Source organism: Paralichthys olivaceus, chromosome 15 (assembly GCF_024713975.1).
Source record: "Paralichthys olivaceus isolate ysfri-2021 chromosome 15, ASM2471397v2, whole genome shotgun sequence".
In the NCBI taxonomy this organism is placed as follows: domain Eukaryota; kingdom Metazoa; phylum Chordata; class Actinopteri; order Pleuronectiformes; family Paralichthyidae; genus Paralichthys; species Paralichthys olivaceus.
In genome coordinates, this window is record NC_091107.1 from 19040066 (window position 1) to 19066975 (window position 26910).

Sequence of the window (26910 nt, forward strand, 5' to 3'; positions counted from 1 at the left end):
TGCAGAAACAAACAGTTATCTAACTTTTTTGTTGTTCTTTTGTGTAAAGAATGTTGTTTTAATACACACTCCACACGCTGCTCAGGATGTTTAGGTTGGATGCCGATTGTGTCCTTAAGCAGCAGCTCTGCACACTTAACACTCTCTTTCCCTCCCCTTTCCCTTGTCCTCCAGGCTGACTTGACGGGGATCAAATGGAAGAGGTTTGTGTGGCAGGGTCCCACCTCTGCACCCATCCTCTTCCCAGTGACAGAGGAGGATCCCATCCTATGCAGCTTCAGCCACTGCCTGAAGGCCGACGTGTTAAGTGTATGGCGGCGGAGTCAACGACAGGGTCGGAGGGAGCTTTGGCTTTTCTGGTGGGGGGACGACCCTAACTTCGCAGATCTCATCCACCATGAGCTTGCAGGTGAGCGACCTTTGACATGCACATGAGGGGCATGTAATTTAAAAAAAATGTATTTCAAGAGCTTTGCAGGTACATTGTCTTAATGATACTTCCTCAGCACATGAAGGTCAGAGGTCAGGGTCAGCTGTGGAACAACATTCAGAGTGCTTCAAGAGGTTCAGTGATTGAGTGCAAGGGATAAGAACAATATTCTCAGACATGGATGTATCACTTGAGGAGCAGTTAATTTACTCTGCAGCCAAGTCGGTTGTTCGAGTGTTTTTGAAAAATGAAATGAGAGAGAGAGATTGTATTTCTCTGTGTCAGTCAGAGAATATGATTTTACTTACCCTACCAATGTACCTTTTGTTTGATTCACTCAAGATTATATAGCTAAAACAATGATGGCTGTTAAAAATAATGAGTCCTGTGGAGGGCTCATAGATTGCTTTGTCAAGATATGTTGTAGAGTGAAAAAAGACACAGATTTAATTTTTGATTGTCACAGATTGCACAAGGAAGAAGCCCTGTAACTGAGAACCTCAGGGAAATCTGAAAATCTGTGTAATCTGATACCTTACCCCCTTTACCCTTTTCTGACTGAGTAAGGCTGATAGTGCCAACTCCCTCTCCCTGGAGACACTGGGAGTCCGATTATTGGATGAGTGTCTGATAGAGGATTATCATATCTAAGTGACTGCTGCCCTACTCCACATCAGCACCTGGCATTTTATTTTTGCCAGATAGAATAAGTAGTCCACAGCCACATGTCGGTTGAAACAGAAAGGAAAAAGGTAACGGAAGCAGAATTCACTGTGGTCATAACTTGAGCGAGAAACACAGCATGCAGGAGCAGCCAAGCAGAAATAAGGCAAATACATCCAGCCCCCACTTTCTTGTTTCCCTCTTCAGTAACCGTGATATTAGTGATGGAAGATGGGAAAAGGCCATCTTTATTCATGCCCTCTGCCATGTAGATTGAACTTTGGAGTCTGAGCCAAGCACAGCCTGTCTGTGACCCCCCCTTCATTATGGGGATATTGTGCCTGAAGTGGACTCAAAATGGGAGCTGAAGGCTACAATGGGCAGCTCATTCAGGCCTAACGGGTCCTGGTAATAACCTGAAGCGTCTGGCTCTGGCCCTCTAATGGAGTGAGCTACATTTCAAGTAGAACAGGGTGGCATGGAGAATCTATGTTTGGAAATTGTTACAGTCACTGCGGTGTTCCTGCGCAGGCTTTGTGGTGGTAGTTGACGGGGTGCTTTCGTAAATTACTTGTCGAATAATACTTTATTGACTGTATTATTTATAGAACATTGTCACAAATGAATAACTAAACAATATACATATATGCAAACAACTCTATATCTTTGTTTTCTGTCAATCTCACCTGTTACCTCTACCCCTGCTGGTGCTCCTCTGGGTATTCAATCCCATTTTTCAGTTTGATCTGACACTTGAATTTGGATACCTGTTTATCATTCAGTGGTGGTAGTTTTTTGACTTTGTGGCAGGCGTTCAGAAGTGTATCATGATGATACAGTAAACACTGGATGAATTGGGATTTTTGCAAGTCTTGAAATGTCCTGTTTCAGATGTTGTCTTCCATGAATGTAATAAAAACCATGGTGCAGTTCATTTCTTCCTCCCTGTCCCCATGGACAGCACAGATGTATATCCTGAACACCTGATGAGATGTTTCACACTCACCATGATACTCAAGTGTTTCGCAACCTGACTCAGCTGTGTCTCAGTGTGAATGGTTCCCAGATGGACGGTGTCATGCTCCATTTTTCCTATTTTGGAAGCTGCTGCTCCCTTCTTCTTGAGCTTCCCCTCCTTTTGTAACTGCTCTGGGACTCTGGCAGTGAAATGAGACAGGGCAGCGTCTCTGGGTGGATCTAAAGTTGCTGGAGGGCCCCCTTCTGTCCTCCTTTCCCCCCCTCAACCTGTGCACCTGCAGCTGTTGATCAGTCTCTTCAGGATGGTGTGTCCTGAAACCTGATAACACAGCTGAGATGGGGATGGAAGAATGTCAGAAGTTCTGACCTGTTCCTGTAGACCCGTGTCTATCATTTCATAGAGACACTTAGTAACATGAATTTACCATCCTCCCGAGTTCCCTGATTTCAGCTTGATCAGGAACCAGAGGAAGTTTAGGTGGATGCTTGTAGGGAAGAAACTATCTTTTTTTCTGTGTCCTGGGCACCATGATTGAAGAACACTGCTCTGATATTGTTGGTCTATCCCAAGAAGTAGAATGATTGACAGCTGGCTGCATTTATTGACTCTACAAGGTGCCCTCCCTGCAGATGGGTGCGTCGACACACTAGAAGTCACAATGGCAGAGCAGACTGTGACAGGACCAGCCCAACATTCTTTTTACCACCACTCTCTTCTTACCATTAGATGGGTGTCATTTTTTGCCTTTGGTCCCAGCATGTCTTGAGAATTCTTAAAAGCTTCCTATTTCACATTGTGATTCAGCTTAACTTCAGTGCAATGTTGGTGGTAAACATGAAAATCTGCTCTTTTCCTTTCATTTCTGTGACCGAAATTGCGCTTGCTTACACACACACACACACACACACACACACACACACACACACGCACACACATATACACACACTCTCTCTCTCTCTTCCATCCTCATTAGATTAGCGGCCTGTGAAAGTCTTTTAATTTTGAGCAAGTGCCATTTCTGTATACCAGCGTGCCAGTAATCCCTTCACTCCAGGGAGATGAGGGGAGAAGGAGTGAGCTTGAGAGATGAGAGTCGTGAAGGGCGGAAAACTTGAGGGATCTTTTAACGTCTAACACTTAATCACCATTGAAGAAATGTATGGGTAACAAACCACCAAGCGCCTTTTCTGTGCTGTTGGAAACCCGCCTTGCTCGTTACACAAGGAGAAAACCAATTCTAATCTTCTCCTGACCATGCACAGAAATTATTTTCAACAAGAGAATGCCATTGCTGAATTAAATGGCTTGCTTCCTCCCTCCTCGTAGTTGAATGTGGGCATGTATTCTTATGCAAATCCTACACTCTCTTCATTGTCCTTTCCCTTTAAGCCGGTGAGGTCCCCTGCCCAGGGACGCCCTGGTCAAGTGAAAGATACAGTAAATTACTTCTTCCTCCTCCTGTGGCCCGCTGACTTTTTATTTTTTTTAAGTAAAAGAAATAAGGAATGATGTCTTTATTTTAAGGTCATTGCTACATAGTACTTACCTTAGTCTATAGGTTGTGTTCACATGAAAGGGCTTTAGTTTAAAAATGCATCATCTTAGCTATACCTGTGCTTATTAGGCCCATAAAACAGAATTTTGAAAATGCAGCTGGCCCTGTTTTAGTTTGCAAAGTCCAGAGTTGTGTTTTGGTCTGGATGGACAGAGACAGACATTAGGACAGAATAAGATGAGCAGCCATGTTTGTTTCCTGATTGAGTCTTATCAAGTCACAGTGTATCTTTCCCCTAATCGCCACACTCCTACCATGTGACCCATTAAACAAATGGCGTCAGGCTCGACTAGCAGTATTGAATGCAATATGGATAACAAACTGTTGTTGTCCTTGTTGTCTTTGCTTGTTGCTATTGAGCTGTGAAATTCTACATTTTATCATACATTTCTTGACATGGCTGAAAGACTTTTCTCCATGGGTATTGTTGTCAAACAGCATTTGGAAAATCTTATCACGATATATTCTTTTATATCAGTCGATATCGATAGTATCAAATCAGCGCCACTGCACTGAGGTGCATTACTCAACAAGTGACTCTGCTCCTCTGAGTGTTGCTTCTTCTGCAACAATGAAGTTAAAACACAGTGTTGCGTCATAAGCAATTTACAAAGTTATATCACTATAATTATCTAGTGTAAAAACGTATTAGTTTGGACAGAGCCTTACTAGTTTGAACTGATCCCTGCACTGCATGTCCTACTAGTGCTCTCACTGCACCCCATTCCGTTTTACACATTTCCTCTCTCACTATTCCTTCAGCTTCAAATGACTCTTGTTTGGTGGACTAAACATCGCAGAGATCTTTTACATTTTTTATTTAGTTGAAGGGGAAAAACTAAAGACGAAGGTAAACAACTATTCTTGTATATTCCTGTCTTTCAATGATTGACAGTGGGAAAGTTAGAAAAGGTCTTCTGTACTGTGGTCCCTGGAGCTCACACATATATTCTTTATTGGGTGTAGGGCTGAAACAACTCCTTGAGTAACTTGAATAAATTGATTACTAAAAACCAAGGATAAAAATTCTTTGCCCCGAAGCTTGCTGTAATCCATGTGCTGCTGGCGAATGGGTGTAGACGGGCTCTCGTACTGCTCAGTGGCCACTGTGTTTCACACGGATGAGTATAACTGTTGCACGAGTGTTTAAGGGCGGAGTTCTCCGAATAGTTTGCAGATTATGTTGCCAGGTGTTTTTTTTAACACCATTTCTTGCTCCTTTGCATAACAAAGGAAAGAGACGACAGAAAGCATTGTTTACAATGCAAACGATATTTACCCCATAAGTTTAGTTGTTGGTGCTGCCTTCGGGTGCTCTCGAAAAACCAAAACAAGTACAACCAAGCTAAAGTGTCCCTGTGTACATAGTTTGCCCATTTACTCAAGCATAGCAGGGTGTTGTATTTAATTGCAGTATCGTCCATTCACACCTTTTGTCCTGACATACCTGGACTCATCACCTGTATGTGTGCCTTCGTGCAGGCGTAACGAAGTGCGGTGGCTCTAGCTCTGCCGCTAGTTACTGTTGATCGGTGGAGAGTGAAGTTACGCTTTTGGAGAAATCCCTGTAAACAACTAATAAATATATTTTCCTACATTATAGTAGACACTGAAATTATATTCTGTGCGTGGCAGGCTGCAGCCGTCTGTGTCTAACGAGAGGGTCTAAAGATGTTGGCCCAACTTGCACTCACAAACTCTCTCTCACAAACACTCACACTCAAGTATTTCTTATCCGGTTAATCGATGGAATAATAGATAGAATACTTGATGACTAAAATAATCCAAAGCTGCAGCCCTAACTATGTGTTGGGTCACATCTCTAGAAAATGAAAGAGAGAAATGGCAGGGGGAGCAGAGAGGAAATCTGTAATAAAATGTCCATCTCCTCCCCTACGTAATGATAGGAATCCATTTCAATGATTAAACAAAGAAAGGCTCTATTTAGCAGCATTCTTGCTTTGACAGTGATATTCTGACAGTTGTCTTTGCTGGTATGCAGTAATTCTTTGAATTTTTCTGCCTTTGCCAAGTTCATAGGATTTTTTGTCCTTGTTTGACCACTCTTCTCCATGCCTTGAATCAAAGGTGAAATAAAAACAACCCCCCTTGCACCTCGGGGTAGAATATCCATTTCCAAAGGGCATATTTCATTAGTCAGTTGAAAGTTTTTTTTGTCTTGTCTGTGGGGAAAACATATCTCCTTCAAAATTAACTGCCTATATGTCTAAAGAATATACAAATTTCAACCAGATTCTTTTTCGAATTTCAAACCGATCTTGTCCACGTCTGGATTATGTAAATCACCTGAAAAACAAGCTGAAGTGAAACAAATTGTCCACCATCATCTAAAGCATAGGTCACCAAAAGGCGGACGACAGGCTGGACTCAGACGCCGTTATATACGGACCCAGACCGATTATTCGATTTTGACAGAGAGTTTCTATTTTATCCTGCGCAACTTTCCTCGCATTTAAAGTAGTCTTATTTTAACCTGCACAGCATTTGTTGTCTTTACGGTTATAAATCTTGGCAGCACATGATAGAGTTTACTTCTCTCACTGAACAAGTAGGAACAAAGAGCAAAGGAGTGTCAAAGCTGTTTAGTTGTTAATATTTGTTCTGATTGTTTTTATATGTGAGACTTAGGTAAGAAACAAGAAGAAAAGGGGAAACTTTTGTCAATTCATTATTATATCAGTCGATTCAAAAATCGAATCGAATAATTCATTGTTAGATGAATTGGAAAAAAAATTATCAATAAGTGCAGCCCTAAACAGAACCACCTTTCAAAGTTAAACTGATTTCTTAACATTGAGAAAGTGAAAATTCTGATGCTTAAAGGAAACCATGTTTTGTCTTAATCGATCACATGGTATATTGTCACTTTAGTACTGTTTGATCGCCACCAAAAAACCCTGGAAGGTGACACTTTTAGTGAAGTTTTGTCGGGAATCTGCACTGGATTCACAAGGCTGCGGACATGTATCAAAGATAATTAGTTTGTGACACACTTGGTTAAAGCTTTTTCCTTCAAAAATGGTTCTAAGTGCAACACAGAGAATGATGAAGAGATAAACCCATACCAGTTCTAAGGGGAAAAAGGCAGAGGAGGCCAACGGCTTTGTACTTTGGGATCAATTTTCAAGGGCTAATCTCCTGCCTGTGAACCACCCTCCGCCTTCCCCTTTCCCCTGCTCCATCTCTCTCTAGTGCTCTCCCTGATGGATCTCCTATGGCTGGCACAGTGCAGGAACTCGGCCATGCATGCAACTCTGGCCCATGGGTGCAGTCTCCCTCTCTTCTCCATCTATCTCGCTTTTCCTCTCTACTCAAGAAATATTCATTAATTAGTAATGGAGACTTTACAGAGCACTGCTGGTTCTCTCCCTCCTTCCTTGCAGATAAGGGGAGAGAAGTAGGAGAGAGGAGAAAACCTTCTGGCCAGGCTTGGTACAATCCCCTCGAGCACAGTCGATCACAAAGCATTAATCCTGCTGTTTAATGACCGACTGCTGCTCTAATTGCTTGCACACAGAGGGGTGGGTGGGTGGTGCTTTTTCCACGTTTTATGTAAACCCCAGAAACGCCCACATTTTGTGATTATTTTTGGGGTTGAGTGTATATGGGATTAGCGACTGATGCTATATCCTCTTGATGTTATACCGTTTGTGGACTTCTGTGAGCATTCATGTCTGAAAGTGTGAGGTAGATGTGAGTATTTCAACAGAACTGCTGTGCACCCACTTAAGAACTTGTATAAAGGTCAGCTCATCTGGGCCTGACACACAGGAGACAATGACATGGAAGTGTCCTTAACATCAGTCGAGCTCATAAATCTTTGTTTAAATGAGGCCACTCAACTTTCCGCCCATGCACTGACCGCCACACGCCAGAGCCCACCATCCGAACATATACTGTATCACACTTACACTGACTAGGAAAAAAAACTACATGTGTGTACATGTGTTCTGTGTTAAACAGCAGTATGCACAAAAACAGTAAGTCCAGCAGGTTAGAACTGGAACAGAAGGTTGCCTTGTTACATGCACAGTTAAACCTTAAAAATCTTTGCTTTTGCCAGAGGTAAAACAATCCTAGCCCAGAACCTCACTCACGTTCACGCGCACCTGCACAAGCTCTGCCTCTGTGTGAGCATGAACACGGCTCCGATGCAGGATAACAGCTGACATTTAGGCTACAAACATGGTTCAGGTCCTAATAACGCCTGATTAGTGTAGGTGTTTATTGGTAAAGTGTAAAGTTAGCGCAGGTCGGCAGGAGTGTAGAGGGAGGACAATCAAACAGGAAAGCAACCTCTGCTTCTGCTCTGATCCGGAAGCAATTTTACAATCGTGTGTGTGGACGCTCTGTATTCACACTGTTTGTCGCCACTGTTCCGGCTTTTACCGCCTCGTTCACCGCCTCTCCTCCTTCATCACTGCTTCACTGTCCATGTGTCAGTGTGTGAGTGATTGGGGGTGGGGGCCCAGGGCCGGCCTGTGTATGAGTGTAAACTCTGCAGCGGAGATGAGATGAGGAAGCGACACGACTCGCTAAAATACAGAGACAGACCAGCAAAATCTTACGTGCACCGGTGCGACCAGGGAAAACCTTTTGTCACACTTGACAGATTATTTGGTCGCACTCTGGAGCCCTGACAGAAGGAAGGTGCGGTATTTTGGATAAGTGTATGTTTCTGTAAGAGACAATGTTATGTAAATAAACTTGAAGCTGCCACTACTAGCATGAAAGCTGCGGCACTCTGCGTGCTCTGCTGCATTCTAGAAAGTAAAGCACATCTGGCTACAGGAGCCTGAAAGCTCTATTTTGTAGCGTACACCTGCTAGTTGAGTTGGATCAAGAATAGATCACATTCTCACCTCAACAAATCCCCGCAGAGTTTGTGTTCACCAGACTGAACTCATCCTCTATAAAGGGGTCTCAGTGTGGTTGTTTTGACCTATCTCTCTTTTCTCTCCAAAGTTCTCAATTTAAGGAGCTGGAAAAATTCAGGATTCTGTTTGAGTTGTTGAATAGTGCTATTTAATATTATTCACGAGATGCAACTTGACCCCTGGGTGATGCAGTTTGAATTAGCACCCACTTCTTTGCAGTAGACTGTATAAGCAGAATATCTTGAACTCTCACAACAAAAGAAACATCTAAACACGCTGGATTTTTTTATAATGAGGAGTTCGGGTAGATGGGTCTCATCCATACCTTAAGGACCTGGAAAGACAACAGTTCTTTTTAAATGACTAGTCTGGCATTGTTACCCTGTCCCTGCAGCAGGTTGACTCCATAGTCATGTATCTTAGAGATTTCTGCACTAAAAGTTTCATCTGATCCAGAGTCCTGCTGGTGTTGTTGAGAAAATTCTTTGTAAAATGTTTACATCAGACGGCACGCTAGATCTCAACTTAAAACGCTGTGTTTGTGTGTGTCTGTGTTTGAAGTGGGGAGTGTTGTGGCACTCATGTTGATGAACATGATGTCGTTTGGAACACTTGATTTAAAACAGACGCGTGTTTTAGAGTTGCCTGTCGCTAGAGGGAGAGACTGAAGACGAACAGGCGACAGAGTAGGAGGGCAGATGTGGTCTTTGCAGTGGGGAACAGATGCGATTGCTGTGGTAGTTGATGTAAAAGTAGGTGGAGGGAGGTTTCTGCCAATCTCACCATCAACAGATGCTGAAGTAGGACTCAAGGTTTAACAGCAAAATTCGAAGTAGTTTGAAGTCTCTCTTAGGAGGGCTTTGAACTTTGCTGCTCTCCTACTCTCCTGTCTTTCATGTTATCAACTTTACCATTAATTGCTACAGTTTCATAATGAGCCAAAAATGTTTCACATTTCTCACAATAACATAAGAGATCTCTAACTTGGTGTTCTGCTCCATTGCTGCACTGCATAGCTGTGTGCAGCACTATTTGCTGCGTGCATGCTCGTACTATCATCCTTAAAGTTGTTACCCTCCACACTGACAGTCAAACGTCATAGTTTCAGCTGCTGTTGAATCTATCTCGAATCTGTTGCACGAGAGAGTGAGGTTTAGGCTGGCCCCACTTCCTGGAATTTAGTACCAGTTTCTGTACTTTACTCTCAATGCATAACAAAAAAAGCCAGACTAGGATTTTTCCTGCGTAGAGAATTACGAGTCGGCCAGAACAGTGGAAACCACTTATAGTGATCACGTCCGTCCTGGGCCAAATCCATCACTAGAAGCGATTGCTTACTATGTATGGAGGGCTGGAGGAGATGGTGGGGTGTGCTCGATTTGGCTCGACTTGGTTGGCGTAGCGCAAATGATAGACACAGAGAGGAGCAGCTAATTACAGACAGAGCCGGTAAAAAAAACTGTAAAACATAACTTTTTTGCATGGCTCCCTGGGTGTTTGCGCCATTGACTCTCCGTTGTTCAGACTGTGTGCACTGATCAGAAATGAGCTTCAATGTCAATGCATCAATGGGATGTGTTTTTTTTGTGTTGACACCTTGCCTGCCAAGTCTTCACCAGTCTCTGTGATGAACAACTCGATCCCATGGATACTAGCGTCCTTGTTTTGTAAAATGTTACATGTTTTCTTTTTACTCGGGTTTACTTTATTCTGCAGTTGCTGTTAATTTTTAATGGGAAATTGCTGTTTTCCTTCCTTTTTCCTGCCTTTGCCCTGTTTTTCTGTGTTCCTGATCTAATCCCTCAAGATGTGCGTGCACCTGACGTATTAGTCGGTTGCTCTCAAATCATCGAGCACGTAACCCCACTTCACTTGGCAGCTAGCCTGAAATTGTTTTTCTTTAGTTGATGTAATGTTTTTAAGGCAAGCTGAACCCGAAGTGTCTATTAGAGCTGTGGCATTTGATGTGGGATGGATACCTTTTTTCCTTTTGAATTTAAAGTTGACACTCATACTTTTAGTTTTTCCAGCAGATGTTTATAATTTCACCCTTGCAACATATAGTTGGCTGTTTTCTCAAACTCGAAAAACCTTATAGCTCTCAGCATCACCTTAAATAACCTTATAAACCCGCCAGGCTGGCACAGGGCCATTGGTGTCTCTCTTGTTCAAGGAAGGAAATCAATGTCATTTCCTATTTTGATAGCCTGAGAATCATCTAAATTTAAAATATCTTTACCTACCCTTTTCATTCCAAGAGCAAGCCATGGGTTTACTTAATAATTCAATAAAATGTGATTAACTTGCCTCCGGGCAGGATTGTGCTTAGCTGGCGCATGTCAAGCTGTCATGAAGGGTGCGTCACAACCGATATTTATTTTGTCTCTTCTCAGGCAGGAGGGTGCACACTTGAGGAGATGTTTGCTGGAGACTTGACTGAAAGGAGATTAAGTCCTGTAAGATGTGAGCAGCGGCTGTTAATGAGATTAAACCAGCATTCAGGCCAGTGAGAGCAACTCTGATATGGGTGTAACAATACATAGCTTCACCCTGAACAGCTTGGTACAGTGTGGTATGTCAGTTGTCTTGATTCAGTAAGTCATGAACTAAGTAATGATACTGTTGTCTAACACTGTTTGACCACAGTTTAACAATTTTCCTATGTTTGAAGGAGACAGAAAAGGTGCACATCTTACAGTGTGTCTGTTTGGATAGCACAGTTTTTATGAAACACAAAATAGAAGCCAGAGAAAACCCTCCCATGTCACTCCTTATTTGATAACATCGTAGTTTCCCAGTGAATTGAAGCATCAATGGAATTGTAGTAGTGCCTTTTACAGAAGTTGAGAAAACCAAATTTGGGTAGCATTGTATATTTGTTGTATATGGACACTCAGATATTAACCCAGTTGAGCCAATAGTCTGTATAAACAGCATTATCTGAGAACATAGATAGTGACCTAAATAAGGTCATACTCAGAATAGCCAGTTACTGAATTAAGACATGGGGCGTGTTTTCTTAGTTGCATTATGTAGACATGTATATGTCTGAATTGCATTATAACGTTTTCACATCATTTAGCAACATAGACATACGGCAGTTACCAACTGCTTGACGACATATGCCTTGGGTGTAAACAAGATGGAAAAATAAAAAGGAGTTGTTACTAGCAGTATATCGTACATTTCAGGTTGGGGTTTTTAAACTGACGGAATAACCTTGGATGTTAAGGCGTAGTTGATGTAATGGCTTGACTCATAAATAATCAGACCATGCTCCGTAAGCATGTAAGATCTGAATAGAAAATTATATATGTAATTTCTACATGTGCACGGTTGCTACGTCTTTTAGTGATTTGCATTTTTACAACAAAACAACAAGAAATAAAATCTGGTTTTCCCCACTGCACCGAAAAACAAAACTGGGGCTGGGAGTTTGCGAGCCATAGTATTCTTAAACACTGGTATTAAAACTCAACATGTGCAGTTGCCCGGAAGCACCTGAAACCCTGATATCTTAAAAGTATGCAACAGCAGGTTTCACCTCTCTCTGTAATAGCGAGTGCAATCTTGTTTGCATTTACATGTTTTTTTTCCCATCTTTATGCAATATGATTCTCAGGTGTCAGTCTAGATATGACTGTCTGTTTTGCATTTCAGGAAATATGAGTTTTCTGCATCAGGGTGTGAAAATGGCTTGTCATGCTCAGTGGATTGCCAGAGAGCGACCTTGTTGTAATTTTCCTTAGTGATAATGGGCAGGATAGGATCGTGTGCACAGTGAATGTGCAAGATCCTTGTCTGAGTTTCCTGTATGTTTGATTAGTTGATATAGTTGCTCACAGCTGTTTACATGCTTCTGAGAGAGTTTGCCAGACAGGGTTTGCAAGGTGTTTCATTCTATCATTATATTGCATGTATATTCATATACTGTTCATCTGTACTTAGACTCATCCTCCACACAGTTATACATACATATACACAGTTTAAAATGTTCTAGGAATTAGAAATCTTTTATGTGTGACTTTTTCAACTTTTTCAAAGTTGAAGCATTTTAATAAAAACATTAAAAAAACGTTTAAATTCAAAGCTTTAAATTGGTGATACAATATATGTTGTACCTGCGCTTAATCTTGTAAACACTGATGAATATCCCTGTTAGTGACTGTACCATCTGATCAAGTGCATGGCTGTGGTTTGCCTTTACCAGCCACAGCAGCAACATGCACAATTCTCACTCTAATTGTAAATAGAGGTTTTGTGCTGTCAAGATTGACACCGCCTGCCCTGGGGAGTTCTAACTGGTTTGCAAAAAAAAAAAATGGTTTGATAACTAATACAGCGTTCCACACCACTCAGATTGCTCTCTCTCTCTCCTCTCTTTTTCCAGCTGAGGATGATGGGCTGTGGGAGAACGGCCTTTCTTACGAGTGTCGCACGCTGCTGTTCAAAGCCATCCACAACCTGCTGGAGCGCTGCCTCATGAATCGCAGCTTCGTTCGCATCGGCAAGTGGTTTGTCAAACCCTACGAGAAGGACGAGAAGCCCATCAACAAGAGGTGCGTTGACTCTCACTTTTTTACTCCAACTTTTGTCCAGTTTGCTTCTCTTTGATGGCGGAGCTCTGTGCATGTACCTGCACTGTGGAAAAGTTTTGAAGTTCTTCCTTATTCTTACCTTTTTGGCTTTTGGACTCTTTGTTGTTGCTGGCGATGTTGTGGTCTGTTGCAGTTCAGTGGGCTGATCACTGCTCCCACAGACACAGGCTTACACTTTTATGTGTAATTCAGTTTGTAGGCTATTGAACCAACACTTCCACAGGTTTTTAATTCCATCTGGGAAACACGTGACACTATTACACATTCATATGGCTGTTTTAGACTGAGGCAGATATTCAGTAACATGTATTGTATCAGAGATCTGCTTTTTTTGGTTGCAGATCCAAAAGATCTTGAATTTCCAGTTCAAGGAGTTGACACTGTATCCAATACATTGTTTTTAATCACATGATTATTTGTTGTTTCTTGTATGTTAAGCTGCACAGCACATGCTTACTTGAGAGCAGTAGATCTGAAATAGTGGCCTTATACCAAATCTTGAACTCCATTGAAAATAAGCAGAAGTTTGAAGGTTTAACTGATATATAAGGCTCATTGATTCCAATAAACATAACTACATCTGATCATAATGGAATGATATGCTTCTCAGATGCATGTCTCTTTGTTTGCAGCATCAAACAGCTAGTGGCTGTTTATAGCAGGTGATTAATGCGATCAATTGGTACGATTTAATGATTTTTTACTGCAGCACAATGTATAGATTTGCTTAGATGAAGACTGTAGACTGAGAACAAGTGTAATATTGCTCTAATTATGTTGCGGGATAAAATGGTCAGTCCTGAGAGGCAACCAGAGGCAACTATGCCGGCCCCTGCATGATTGATGGATCAAAAAATGTCTGGATCTGGCCCCATCCTGATCCTGTGGATCAGCTCGGGACATGCCTGCATTGTACACTGCATAATAGCTGTGACATGAGAGTTATAAGAAGATATAAGAAGAGTGATAGAGGAGCTGCTGCCAACAAGTGCCAACACTGTCTGTCTGCTATCTCTCCTCTTGCTCTGAGTGTATTTGTGTATGACTGAGACTTCCACCACCTCCTCCTCTCTCCTATCTGCTGAGCTGGATTTCTTGCCGTCGGTGTCTGGGTTCATTGATAAGAGATGTAAACGTGGGTAGAGAGGAGAAAATGACCGTAGCATTCGTTGCATTACATCCCCACCAACTCCCTGACTCTTCCTACCTCACACTGACTCCACACATTACATGCTACTAGTGTTTGACAGCTCAAACTGAGGTCTTTTAAAATGTGTTTTTTTTTTAAAGATTACACTTGGAGGTGTGATATTTGATGCTTGTGTATGTGACACAAATGCGTGAAAGTTTCAGACGAGACAAACTCTTGAGCTTCAAAGAGATCAAGAAGTCTGTTATGTTGTTCAGTGAACAGCTATCAAAATTCCCACTCTATGATGCGTCTATTGTTTTGCATTGTTTTGCAGCATTGTTGCCGGATTTCCCCGTCAGATGACCATCTGGGCCATGCAGTGTTTGCTGGCTAGTTGTGTTTCCCAGGTTAGAAATGAGGAGTGCTCTGCTATTTGCTGTCAGCTTTTCTATATTCATTTCCACTGAGTGGAGTGGCAGAGTTGCCAGCTTTAATACGTAACTCTATCAGGGCCTTGTATCTGTGGACAGTGACTCACATCTCTCAGGACGTGTATAATACAGTTTCACTTAACTGGCAGAATAATAGACAAGACAAAATAATATGGAAGAACTAATTCCTCTTTTAAGCTATCTATATTCATGTCTTGTTTTTGGCACTATTGCTTTACCCAGTACGCAAATCACAGAGGGCCCCAGTAAAGGAGAAACAATGGTCCTTTCCTTGAGACAGAAATTCACAGGCCACCCGCTATCTGTGTGTCAGCTTCTCTCTCTCCTCTCATTTTCTCTCTCTCTCTCTCTCTCTCTCCTTTTCCCTCCGTCCCCCTCTGCTGTCACGGAGCAGACTGGGCAGGTTATAAATAGTGGTGCAACCACCCTGAATCTCAGTTGTCGTCAAGGATGTTTTTCCTCTCCCTTCGCTGTGTTCCGCTGTGCCCCAGCCACGCTGGGATTTAGACAAACAAAGCACAACAAACCTTTGACAGGAATTCACTTGGAATCGTTTTGTGTTTTTTTTATGTTACTGCTCCCAGACCAGTTCATTTGACAGTGAAACATTTTGTGTTCTTTATTACAGATGTAGAGCTGTTGTGTTTGTAATCTATTAAATGGCTAAAGCAATGTTGATTTTCATTTCTGCAGGATAAAGTAAAGTTGGGTACTCTTGCTTGTTTGTGATCCAGAGCTTCTCTGTCTTCTTTGTGTCTTGTCACTGCTCAGTGCTGCCATAGAAAACCATAGCAAGGATGCAGTGTCAACAGAGACTGTTCACCCCTAGTGACACAACGTCCTCTTTGGTGGCATGATGATGGCCTTTACGTCCCTGTTGACAATTTACCTCATTCTCTGTGATTGACAGGAAGTAGAATGGAAACTTTCCAGGGAAGTCCCACTCGTATTGTCCAATGAATTTTGCATTGTTTCATGCCTATCATTGGACACTTTTCCTTCCTTCCTTCCCTAAATGAAGAAACACACACTAGACTGATTAGTTAACAAGGTTTGCTAACACCTCTGCTCATCAGGCTCCTCTAAGCACCTTATTCACCTTTCATCGAGTTAGTGGGTCAGGCACTATTTACTATTGTCTCTACTTCTTAATTACAAGTAGATTTGGTATACGCTAAACTGTCCGTATAGCTTTATCTTCTCTATCTATCTCTTCTCCAGTGTGACCATACAATTCTCATAAAATACATTTGTAGAATAAAATGTTTCTCTTTGAACATAATCTGCATGATTTTATTAATACAAACCCATGAATTGGGGAACATCACAGTTTACTCTCTCTCTCTCTCTCTCTCTCTCTCTCTCTCTATATATATATGTATATATATATATATATACACACCATATCACCAGGATCACTGAAGCTAACCCCCATAAGTGGAACTCTGATGCAAAGATATTGTAATATTTCAAAGGTTAGAGTTTACTGACTCAAATTCATTCTAAATTATTATTAATTTTTTCTTCATTAATCTATAAAATTGCTTTTCCACAGTTTCAACCTCTAACAGTATAAGGTGATTGGTTTTATTGAACAAACGGACCAGAACCCAAAGTTATGCCATGACAGGGGCAATATGTACAATTTCCTCCTTTTCCGCTGTGTAGCATTTGCACACATTATATTTATGTTATAAATAAGACACACAAAAAACATACATATGCACTCCATAGATATTTATACAAACAAGCCCATTCAATAAACAGGAATAAAGAAAAATGATAACACGTAATTTCGCTGTGTCAATGGTCCCACACATTTTGATGATTGATTGATTAATTGATGAACTTTTTGGATCCTTGCATTATATGTGGCTGAGTCTGGTATCAGACCTCCTTCTATTGTTCGCAGACTTAAGGCTGCAGTAATATATTTAAAAGGTATTTCATGGCCCTCTCATCCTGGCCTTTGGATATTAGTCCCAGCAGTGCTTCTCTCTCCACAATACACTTAGCTTAGCTTCTTCCAACATGGGCTGTAATTTATTAATTGTTTTCTAATCTCTATTTGCCATTTGGATTATCAACTTTTCTATTGAATAGGTTTTGTGAGTTTTCCCCACTCCTTGTGTGTTGTCAGGAAAGTTGTTTGCTGTAATTATCTTACATTAGTCATTTATCAAATGTTGTAAGATTGTCACCATTGAGTCATTGGTGCAGATAAACCAGTTTACGATCTTATCATATTCTTAAGATGATGTGTAGATTGTTTGGCGTAAAGGTTTCCATAAAGCCAATGCTTGTTAAGCATGAGATTAGTTTCCAAAAAAGCTTTTGAAATGTATAAAATACAGGCAGCTTTCAGATATTAAAGAGTCTGCCAGTTCTTTGCAGTGGCATCTGGAAATGTCAGAATTTGCAGGGGCTCATATTTCATATTTTTCCTTTTGATTTTATGCCAGTGTGGATACAAGCCATTCTGAATCCACACCATCAAAGGCTTTAATTGTTCAGGCTAGAAATATTATTTTCCCTTTGTTAGTGTAAGACCTCGATCTTCTTTCGGTAACTGTAAAAAGATGAAGCCTGATTCTAAGGATTTCCATATAAAAACTAAATTATTCTTTCACATTCTTAAAAAATGTTTTCTGGAATGTAAATAGGTTGCATCTGAAATAAATAAAGTAGACTCGGCAAACAATTCATACATATAGTTTCAGTGCGACCCAGTAGAGTAAGGGGGAGCATGGACTGTTATTCTAAATCACTACGAATACACCAATATTATTTTACCTGAAGTGATTTTGTACAAATGAGGCATATTTGTATGCTTAAGTATTAAATATCTTCTTCAGACCTTACAAACCAATACACAGAATGGGATCCTTTGAATTAACATCTATCGCCTCTGCTTCATTCACAGATCCCCATTCAGTTTGATACTGGTCTGTAGGACTGACATTTAGTGCAGTCTTTACGCTCTTTATTTATTACCACTTGAGGCTTTTATGTGATTTGGAAACTCTGCTATTTTATTCAGTCTAGTGACAAAGGTGTAAATCTAGGATTTTGCAACAAGACACAATTGAAAATCAGTTGATCAAAAAATTATGAATTGATCATAAAAGGAATTGTGGTAGCACAAATGGGTTATTAAATAATTGCTCATTAACTGTCTTTAAATTGATAATTGAGTGAATGTTACAGCTGCACTCATCACCTGTCCCCACATAAATATATTTCTACATACAGACTTTTAAAGAGCTATAAATAATAAATACTGAAAGATAAATATATCTGCATATATGGGAAACACTGGATTATCTCTGTGATCATGGGATGACTCCCGTGCAGCATCTAGAGTCTCCAGTTGGTGGAGGCTGTTGCTAGCTCACAGTGTTCATAACCTCAGACCTCTGCATGTGTTGAAATGCTTACATCATCTCTCCCCCTCCCTGCTTTCTCATTTTAGCCCGATGTGTGCGGTAAGCAGTAGGCAGCAAACTGAATTTTCTGACTCTTTAATAATGATAACCTCTTCTGGTGCCATCAGTTGCTTGTTTTGTCTCCTTCTCATATCAAGCTATTATGGAGGATTACCTGTATGTTTCTGAGGAGCTGTCATTTAGGTGATTCAATATGAAAATGAAATATGAATATAAAATATGAATATTAAAATGAAATGTTAAATACTCAAGCAGTTTTGAACGTATATCTGTCGATAAATCTGTGCACAGTGATTGGTCACAGCCTTTTGTTTTCAACGTGACCTGCACAGGCAGCAGTATGTGTTGATACAGCTGAAAGGAGTTCTCTTTGTCTGGAGGACAGGCGGCTCCAAGTTGTGCAGCCTGGTTGTTCCTGGGAACCTTTAGCTGCTAGGTAGACTGACTTCAAGACATAGAGAGGGGGGGGGGGGGGGGGGGCACAAGGGAGGGAGAGGGGATTGGTGGGAGTGAGGGGTCGAGCAAGGGAGAGCTCCTCTTGGTTGTCATGGCAGCAGGGAAATGCGCCCTGGGATCGTGTGTTTCCAAGGTGAAGCGGGATGCTTGTGCTCTATTGGTCAGCTAACGGGTTGACTTGCTTCTAATTGGCTGCGTTACTGAAATACAGAGCAACATTAAATCTTTGATGTTTCAATTTGATCAGGACAAAGGGGATATCATGTCTTCTCATCTGCTTGGTATGCACTCTGTATTTAAAGCAAGGTCCACAAAGCACTCTCCAGCTGCGCTGCAAAAAGAACATTAGATCTCTACTCCACTGTAAATATGTGTCGTCTGCTGTGCGTTTAGTTCTCGTCTGACTGAAAGCATCATTAACAAATCAAGCTGTTATGAAATGAGGCCATTGTGCTGCAGCTTATGTTCCAAGAGTGATTGATAATGAATGAATGCAAAACATATACAATGACACTAATGCCCGCATAAACTAATGCGGCTGTCTGTGCTTTTCTGCATTACCGTGTTGCGTTATGTGGCGGAGCACATTCTTCCTCTATTGTTTTGGCCCCGACATTAGGAGGTGAATATGTGAGCCCTGGTGCGCTGTGGCAGGCAGAAGCAGAGAGCAGCACTCTGTTAAGTAGGACAGTGCAGGATAAAGGGCCACTGCCTCCAGTCTGGGGCTAAAGCGCTAAATTTATCCCTTCCCTGCTCCCAGCACAACTCAAACGCACAGGGACATGAACACATAAACACACGTCAACAATCGGCATGCAAGCCAGTCCACACCGAGGGCTGTTAGAGAGTTGGCACACTGGCTCTTCATTAGAATTATTGGACACTCCACATATAGCATACAAGCAGAGTAGTAGCCCTGATATCGATATACAAGACAACTTAGCAACTCTTTTAGATACCACAACCCCCTCAACACCACCCGACCTGCTACCCGTGGCTCTTCGCTGTGCTTCATCAGTCTCTCTAGCAACAAGAGGTCCAGTGAGACTGGGCTGTGGGACCATGTGACCCAACACTCTGGGTATATTATGTTGCAGGAGAGATACTGTCCAGAAGATAAATATGGATCTGCAAGGAAAATGCCTGTATTTTTCCTCGGTATGGGTCGTTCCTTAATTGCCGCATAATGATGCATTATTGATAGTCAATGTACTCATTGCATCATTTTCGTGTTACCTTTTAAAGTAAAGTTCTTTGCCTCACTGACCTTACAGAGACCCTATAATTTGCAGCAATCTGCAAATATATCAATTTTTAACTGCAGACCCTCATTTGAACTGGCATCCTGAAGGCAAACCATATTATTTATCGTGGTGCGCACATTTTGCCTAATGGAAATAAGTAAAGCTTTTCTCTGAAAGACTTGGCACTGCTCCATTTAAAATAATTGATTATGACTATAGCATGTCCAAGGGAATGAGACATCAGAAGTGAAAATAATTTTGACTAACATATCTAAGGACTCCGTGTGCTCACTGAACAGAACGCCTGTAGTGTTTCAAGCAGTGTAAAGAAATAAGACACCGTCAAACTTGTCGTACCTCGTTGTAAGATTATTCTACAAATTTCTACTCCTTAATGCTTTCCTCATTTCCTCCAGTGGCCCTAGGAGAACACAGAATTCTCTCATTGCTGAAGTAACAGGCATCATAGTCTTTTTATGTATTATAACAATGAGAAAAACCAGAGTGGTGTCAGCGACATTTTTACTATTCATGGAGGGAATCCTGTGTCCTTACATTTCCTCCGCTCCCTCCCAGTTCTCGTTTTTCTTCGACAACTCCCACCTCATCAGCCGCTGTACCCTGCATTCCTCCCATTCCTCCCATCTCGCCTTGTGACAAAAGGCTACTGGAGAGCACGGGGCCAAATGCAGGTTTGAAGAAGTCCTCATAGTTAATCTGTTAGCCGTCCCTCCCCCCTCCCTCTCCCTGCCCTCCCCCCTCCCCTCTGTCTTTTTCCAAGTAACTGTGGTCCTGTCTTAATCCAGAGTTTTAGACAGATGATCACATTTAAAGATAATCCCTAATATGGTGTTAGAAATTTCACCTCATCGCTGTAACAGCACTAGTCGGTCCCTTTGTAACTTGACCGACCATAAAATGTTTAAACGATTTACACGAATCTCACTACAGGCCGAGACCATGGCCAGAGAAAGCCTCAAACCTGGTGGCTCCAAATAGATCTCTGTTAGACAGATGTTGGCTTCATTTCAAATCCAGTGCGTAGGCAAATAATGCAACTGAAGAATTCTTAGGATGCAATTGAGGGTTACAGAAAAGGTAATCTTCATATAGAGCGCCGGATAAAGGGCCTGTAACTGAGCTGGTCATTAAGTGTGTTTTATGCTGGGTAGACATCACTCTGCAGCCATCAGCTAAAACAGCTCAGTTCCTCCTCAGTCTTCAAGGCTCCATTCATTGAACACGTGATTCGTTTTACAGTGGATTGAGATTGATTCCATTTCCAGAAGTAATTTTTGGGCTTCCTTTAGAAGACATTTCTTAGGAAGAACTGGCAGGAAGTTTAAGTGGAGGCAACATTTTTTTTAATCCAGCCCACTGGAAATAAAACACAGGAATACATGACTTTGCAGCACATGTGTTCCAGAGCTAGACAACGCTGGGGATTTGAGTTTTTCTGCTAGTATTTGTCATGTTGAACACTGTTTGATTCTAAATCTATTGTACCTCTCTGTTCGGCATTTGTTTCAACACTGCTCAAAGTCTAGCATTGTTTTCGTAGCATTATCATAGAATCAACAAGAAAACTTCCACTGCTGTGAACAGAGCATAAAAACAGTTGTCAGTAAACACATCGATGCGATTTAAACAGTATTACTACTCTTACAATACTGATGATCAATCTGGCACTTAAATTGTTCCGTTTCTTTTTAAGAGCAAATAAGAACAGTTCGGGAACAGCTGTATTGTCCTTACATCTACTGTATATAAATAAACATTCTTGAATACGTCCCTTATAGACTATAATGGTTTTGTTGAAATATATACAACTATTTTTAAAGCATAACAATCATGAAAGTTTTGAAAACATCTCTATGTTAGACTTCTAATGTGTGGTATTTCGCCTGCAGCCCCCACATCACAAAATCCGCTCCCTGCTCTGAGTGAGACTGAAACTCTACAGTGGATTTCTGAATGAGAGTTCTGATGATGTTCTGTTGAGACTGTCTCAGATTGAATTTATGTTTATATCCATAACAACCAGCTGGCTAATGGTTACTTTTAATCATCAACCCATGTCTGTGTGATTCAGTTAACTCGGTGTGTGGGCTCCAGGCTCCTCACATTCATAACATACTCCGGGCAACGACAGATGATCAGCCAGACAGTTGAACGGTGCATTTCTCTCCCTGTATGTGCTGGATGTTTATTAGATGTTTTTGACAGATTGCTCGTATTGTGGCCCTTATGTGCAAAAGACTTGTTGCACTGCATTGTCATTATTGGCTCTACTAAAGTATGACCACACTTCTGAATGCTAAGTTCTCTCCGGGATTGTCAGAGTCTGTCTGTATGTCAGTGTGTGATCGAGAGAACAACACACAGGCTCTGGTGCAGCTGAGATAAAAATGTCTCAGATAACTTTAATGAAGCAATAATAACCAGGAAATCTTTCTTCTTTTATACTTTTAATACTGTGTGTCAATACACATCCCTTGTCCTGATCAGTCACCTTTCCCATGTTGCACTGGGTCTAACATACATATCAGATCTACTTGTGAAAATAGTACATATGTTTATCCACTAGCGCTTATATTGCTGGCTAATACTGTTAAAATGTATAGGGGAATATACACGCATCCTCTCTCAGATTACTTACATTGATCTTTAAATTTTAAGTCAGAGTAACGTGCTTCTAATTCTCGATCATTTTCCTACGTTATTAGATATCAAAGTAAAGGTTTATCTTTTCTTATATTGAAAGCAAATTTCGCCATACACATTTCACACTGGCCATCTGACATTAGTTAATACAGTCTGCAAGTTAATTTGTTTGTTTAGTAAAACAAAGACACGATGACCTCCTGTTAACCTTTGCTCAGTCCTTTGGATTACAGTGAGGAACGCACACAAATGTTTGCCTCAGCATTTTGTCACATTTCTGTTGTGAATGTGTCACAGCTGGCTGACAAGTTTTCATAACCACAACCCTAACATGATTCTCAACAAGCGTTTCTGCTAAATTGAAAGAAAAAGTGGTTAGGCCTCGCCTTTGTGGGTTAACTGCAGAGCCAGCTTTGATCCAGGATGAGGCTGAGTAATTGGCCTCAGCTCTGGGTAATTAAGCTTTATTATAACAATTGCCCAACTTATTTTACTAATGGCATGGTCTAATGACTGAATGTTAGGGCTGCAACTAACATTCATTTGATAATCGATTAAGCTGTCAATTAATTTCTTCGTTTAATCGGATAACTAGACAATAAGCTAAATTTGAACCAGCAGGTCTTCTTGTACAATGCTTTTTTACATGTATGACAGACATCTACAATTTAATTATGACAACAATTCCTGTTTCAGAAACCGACAATTAAATTCCGATTTTTCATAATCCAACTTCAAAATGTCTTAAATTCAAGATACTTGAAATTAAGTTTGAGCTAGTCAGTATGGTGTTGTATTGATGACTAGATACAGATATCTTAAATGAAATAACACACACATGAATTATAGCAGTAATTTGAATCATACAATGTAATTACATATTTGGAAAAGTGGAGTATTCATTAAAAACAAATGTTTAACACATTCATGTAAAACGCTAAATGTTAAAACTAATTTGCTCTGAATGTGCCTCACAGCTGACCAGCAGCACTGAGCTGAATTCATGTCTGTATTCACATCCGACTCTTCCACCAGGTTGTGTTTGTACTTTAGAACATAAGTGCTGTGAAACAATGAGAGAATCGAGGAAGAAGCAGAAGCCTTCAACATGCTTTCTCCTCAGTTTCATTCCACTGTGATGATGTGGTGCTTTTCATTGTGAAATCAGATTCACACAGTTTAAAGCTAACGCTCTTCTTGAAGACTTGTTCTCACATTCTTAACGACTTGTCTCTGCTGTGTCTTAACACTAAATTAGTTGCCAACTATTCATATAATTGATTAATTTGATTAATTAGTTGTTGCAGCCCTACATACTACCATGACAGATTTAGCTCACAGGTGTGTACGACAGGTTATGCTTCACAGTTAAACAGTACGATTGTTTGCAAGTGTGCTTTGAATACAGTACTTTCGGTTTCCAATGAGACACAAGTGTCTTTTTCTGACGAAGGAACAGATGTCGCATGATAATCAGGATGCGGTTGCAAAGTGATAATGTGAATGTGGTAATGAGTGTAATTAATAAAAAAAGATCTAAGTTATGTAGCTCCTATTGCGAGAGTACATCTTTAGCTGACAGCAGGTGTATCAGAGGAAACCCGGTGTGTGTGCATGCGGGTCAGAGTTTGTGTGTGTGTTGTAGCCTAAACTTGGAGGGAGCTGGGACCCGCCGTGATGTCAGGGTTATGTCAGTATTATCTTTGGTCTGCTCTGGCTGCATCCATATGAGTCTGTGACACACTTGGAGAGGATCGGATTTCTCCTCTTTTTATGGACTTTGGGACTTGTCGCTCCTTCTCTTTTCATTTCTCTCTCTCCTCCAAGTTCAATCTGACATATATAAAGAGCCCCCCCTCTATTTGCAGCAGAGGGAAATCAATTCAAAGTAATAGAGCTCTGAGTATGTGTAAGTGAATGTGCCGGCCTTAAGAGTTTTAGTTCAGTGTTTTCTCCAGCACCTTGTCTCCTCTGTGAACTGCGTACTAAAGCCAGAGCTGCTGTTTCTATCAGAGCCCTGTGTGTTTGTGTGCTTGTGTTACTCTGGCAGCAGACAGTGCTGTTGTTTCCCAGCGGTCAGGTGGCTAGACAATAGCGAAGATTATATCACCCTGGAAATGTGGCCTCGAATACCCTGCTGTCTACCTCCTTTGTTATTTTTCTTTCATTCCTGATTCTTATTTGGCACATTTTACTCTTGATGGAAGTACCTCCTGGTTGATGTTCTTATTGCTTATCCTTTACCTGTTCTCATGTTGCTTAGATATGAAAGTGACATTTTCATATCCTTCTAATATTCCTCTGACAGATGATTGTGGTTATTGTGGAACCAAACTCCCTAGTAGTGCATCTCCCAAGAAAAAGATTGAATTACTAATAGGGATATCACAAAAACCGATACTTCTGTACCAAGTTGATGCCAAAATTCTACAAACCTCACGGTACTCCTTTTTTTACAGTACCCGGTTCATAGGTATCGAACAATACCAACCCGACACTGCAGGATGGTTGCTGCCGCTGCTTCAGGAACGGCATTGAAGTGAATTCAGCGGGTTATTGTGGAGATGGCGTGTGCAGCCTCTGCTCTGTTCTTATGCCTGATAACTGAAATCACATTATTTTCCTTTATGCCACTGCTCTATTTTTTAATAATGTTTTTTTCTTTTTATTTGTTGCCTACATAGCCACTGTTGTTTTGTTTTTTGCTGTGGCATCGAAATGGGTTTAAAAAGTTTGGAGATTTTGTGGTTTCAGTATCCCTAATTACCACCCATGTTTTGTTGTTGTGTGTTGACAGGTCTCACTTACGTCATTGTCCGTATTTGTTCACGTAATGGCAGACTGTTATTGTAAGCCTATATTCCAGAAGCATTGTTTATTGATGTTGTGTCAGGAGCTGTGCCGAAGCCAGCACGTCCTGTCACTGCAGCGGCACATGACCAATCAAAACAAGTTTACATGTCCCAAATTGTAATAACAAGCTGCTACAAATGGCAGATATCCATGACACGCCAGAGGTGGCAACTGTATGCCCAGAGATGGAAGAGAGGGCGTCACATTTGCTGGTGGACTTCTGCTGCTGTTGTGCTGAGGAAATGTACGTCGGCTAAACGGAAGCTCAGTTCAAAGTGCACACCCATTCAAGCCCAACAAACATCTGTGGAATGTCACAGCTCAGCTGCTCTTTCCCTTTTTCTCCTCGGTCCCTCCTCATATATCCCCAGGAACTGTTCTAGCCATGTCGGGCTCCGTGGTCTCCAATTGACTTGTGATTCACCTCAAATCAAGTTTCATATTTCGTAACTTAAAATAAAATCCGGATACTCTTCAGCAGCAATATGTTCAGTAGCGAATGGTTAGTGACAGACTTCTCTTTTCTTTTACAGTGTTGAAACAATTAAAACTCAAACAGTGATTTAATTACAATGAATTGATATCAATCAAACAATACTTATTTTACACCACCACTTGAGTTAAACCCCCCGAGGCCTTCAAAACACCTTATCTTTAGAGCAACAAGGAAAAAAGACTGTGGGCACAGTTTTGTTGCAACAACAAAGAACAGAACCAAATAATAATGGAACAAATTAACTCCCAATGAAATGCATTAGTCTTTGGCAGCAATCCCTTTTATTTTTTTTTAGGTCTTCATGGGTAACTGGTTGTGTTGCCAGTTGCTGTAACAACAAGTCACAAATTCATCTGCTGTCAAGCCTGGACACAGACAACACACTCGATAATGAGACGTTGTTGTTGTTTTACTCAGAAACAACAATCTCGTGTCATCGTTTCAATGTTCTCCAGCACTGTTGTCAAATAAGTTTTAAAGGGATGAGAAAATATTGTTAGTTGATAAAGAAATTTATTATTTAACAGTTTAACAGATTTTACATCGTTTGAATTATATTCAGCTTGGTGATGATTCGCCGTTTTTACATGATTGTAAACTGAATACCTGTGGGATTTGAGTTGTGATTTAGACAAAACACTGTTTGAAGACATCAACTTAGATTGAGAGGAATTGCAATGGACATTTTCTTGACAACTATTTAACTTTTTAGACAGTATATTAATAGTTAATGGAAATAGTAATCACCTACAACCGTAGAGAGTAGGACATTTTGCAGATTGTGAAATAAGGTGTTTTGTGCAATTTAGACATTTTTAAGAAGTTAAAAACACAGTCTGAAACATGGGGCATGGGAAGACACTGCTTTGGTTTGTCAGCTGGTGAAGTGAATAAACTCTCAGATTAAGTGAAATGTCAAAAATGGCAGGCCTGTAATCTACACGGCTGAGAAACCGTCTATAATGCACATGTATTGTGTAAATAAAGACCCAATCAAAACATCACGGGTTGGTGATTATCTCTCGGTGTGCCACACAGCAGACC

General features: G+C 41.0%; 1 protein-coding gene across 1 annotated transcript in view; it reads left to right on the forward strand.

Moving 5' to 3' along the window:
• The window catches only part of med13a (mediator complex subunit 13a), a 77438-nt gene that overhangs the window by 8591 nt on the left and 41937 nt on the right, over positions 1–26910 (forward strand). The window contains exons 2-3 of the mRNA XM_020085754.2: positions 175–409; positions 12916–13084. Coding sequence (XP_019941313.2) covers positions 175–409; positions 12916–13084 — 404 coding nt within the window. The remainder of the gene's footprint in view (positions 1–174; positions 410–12915; positions 13085–26910) is intronic.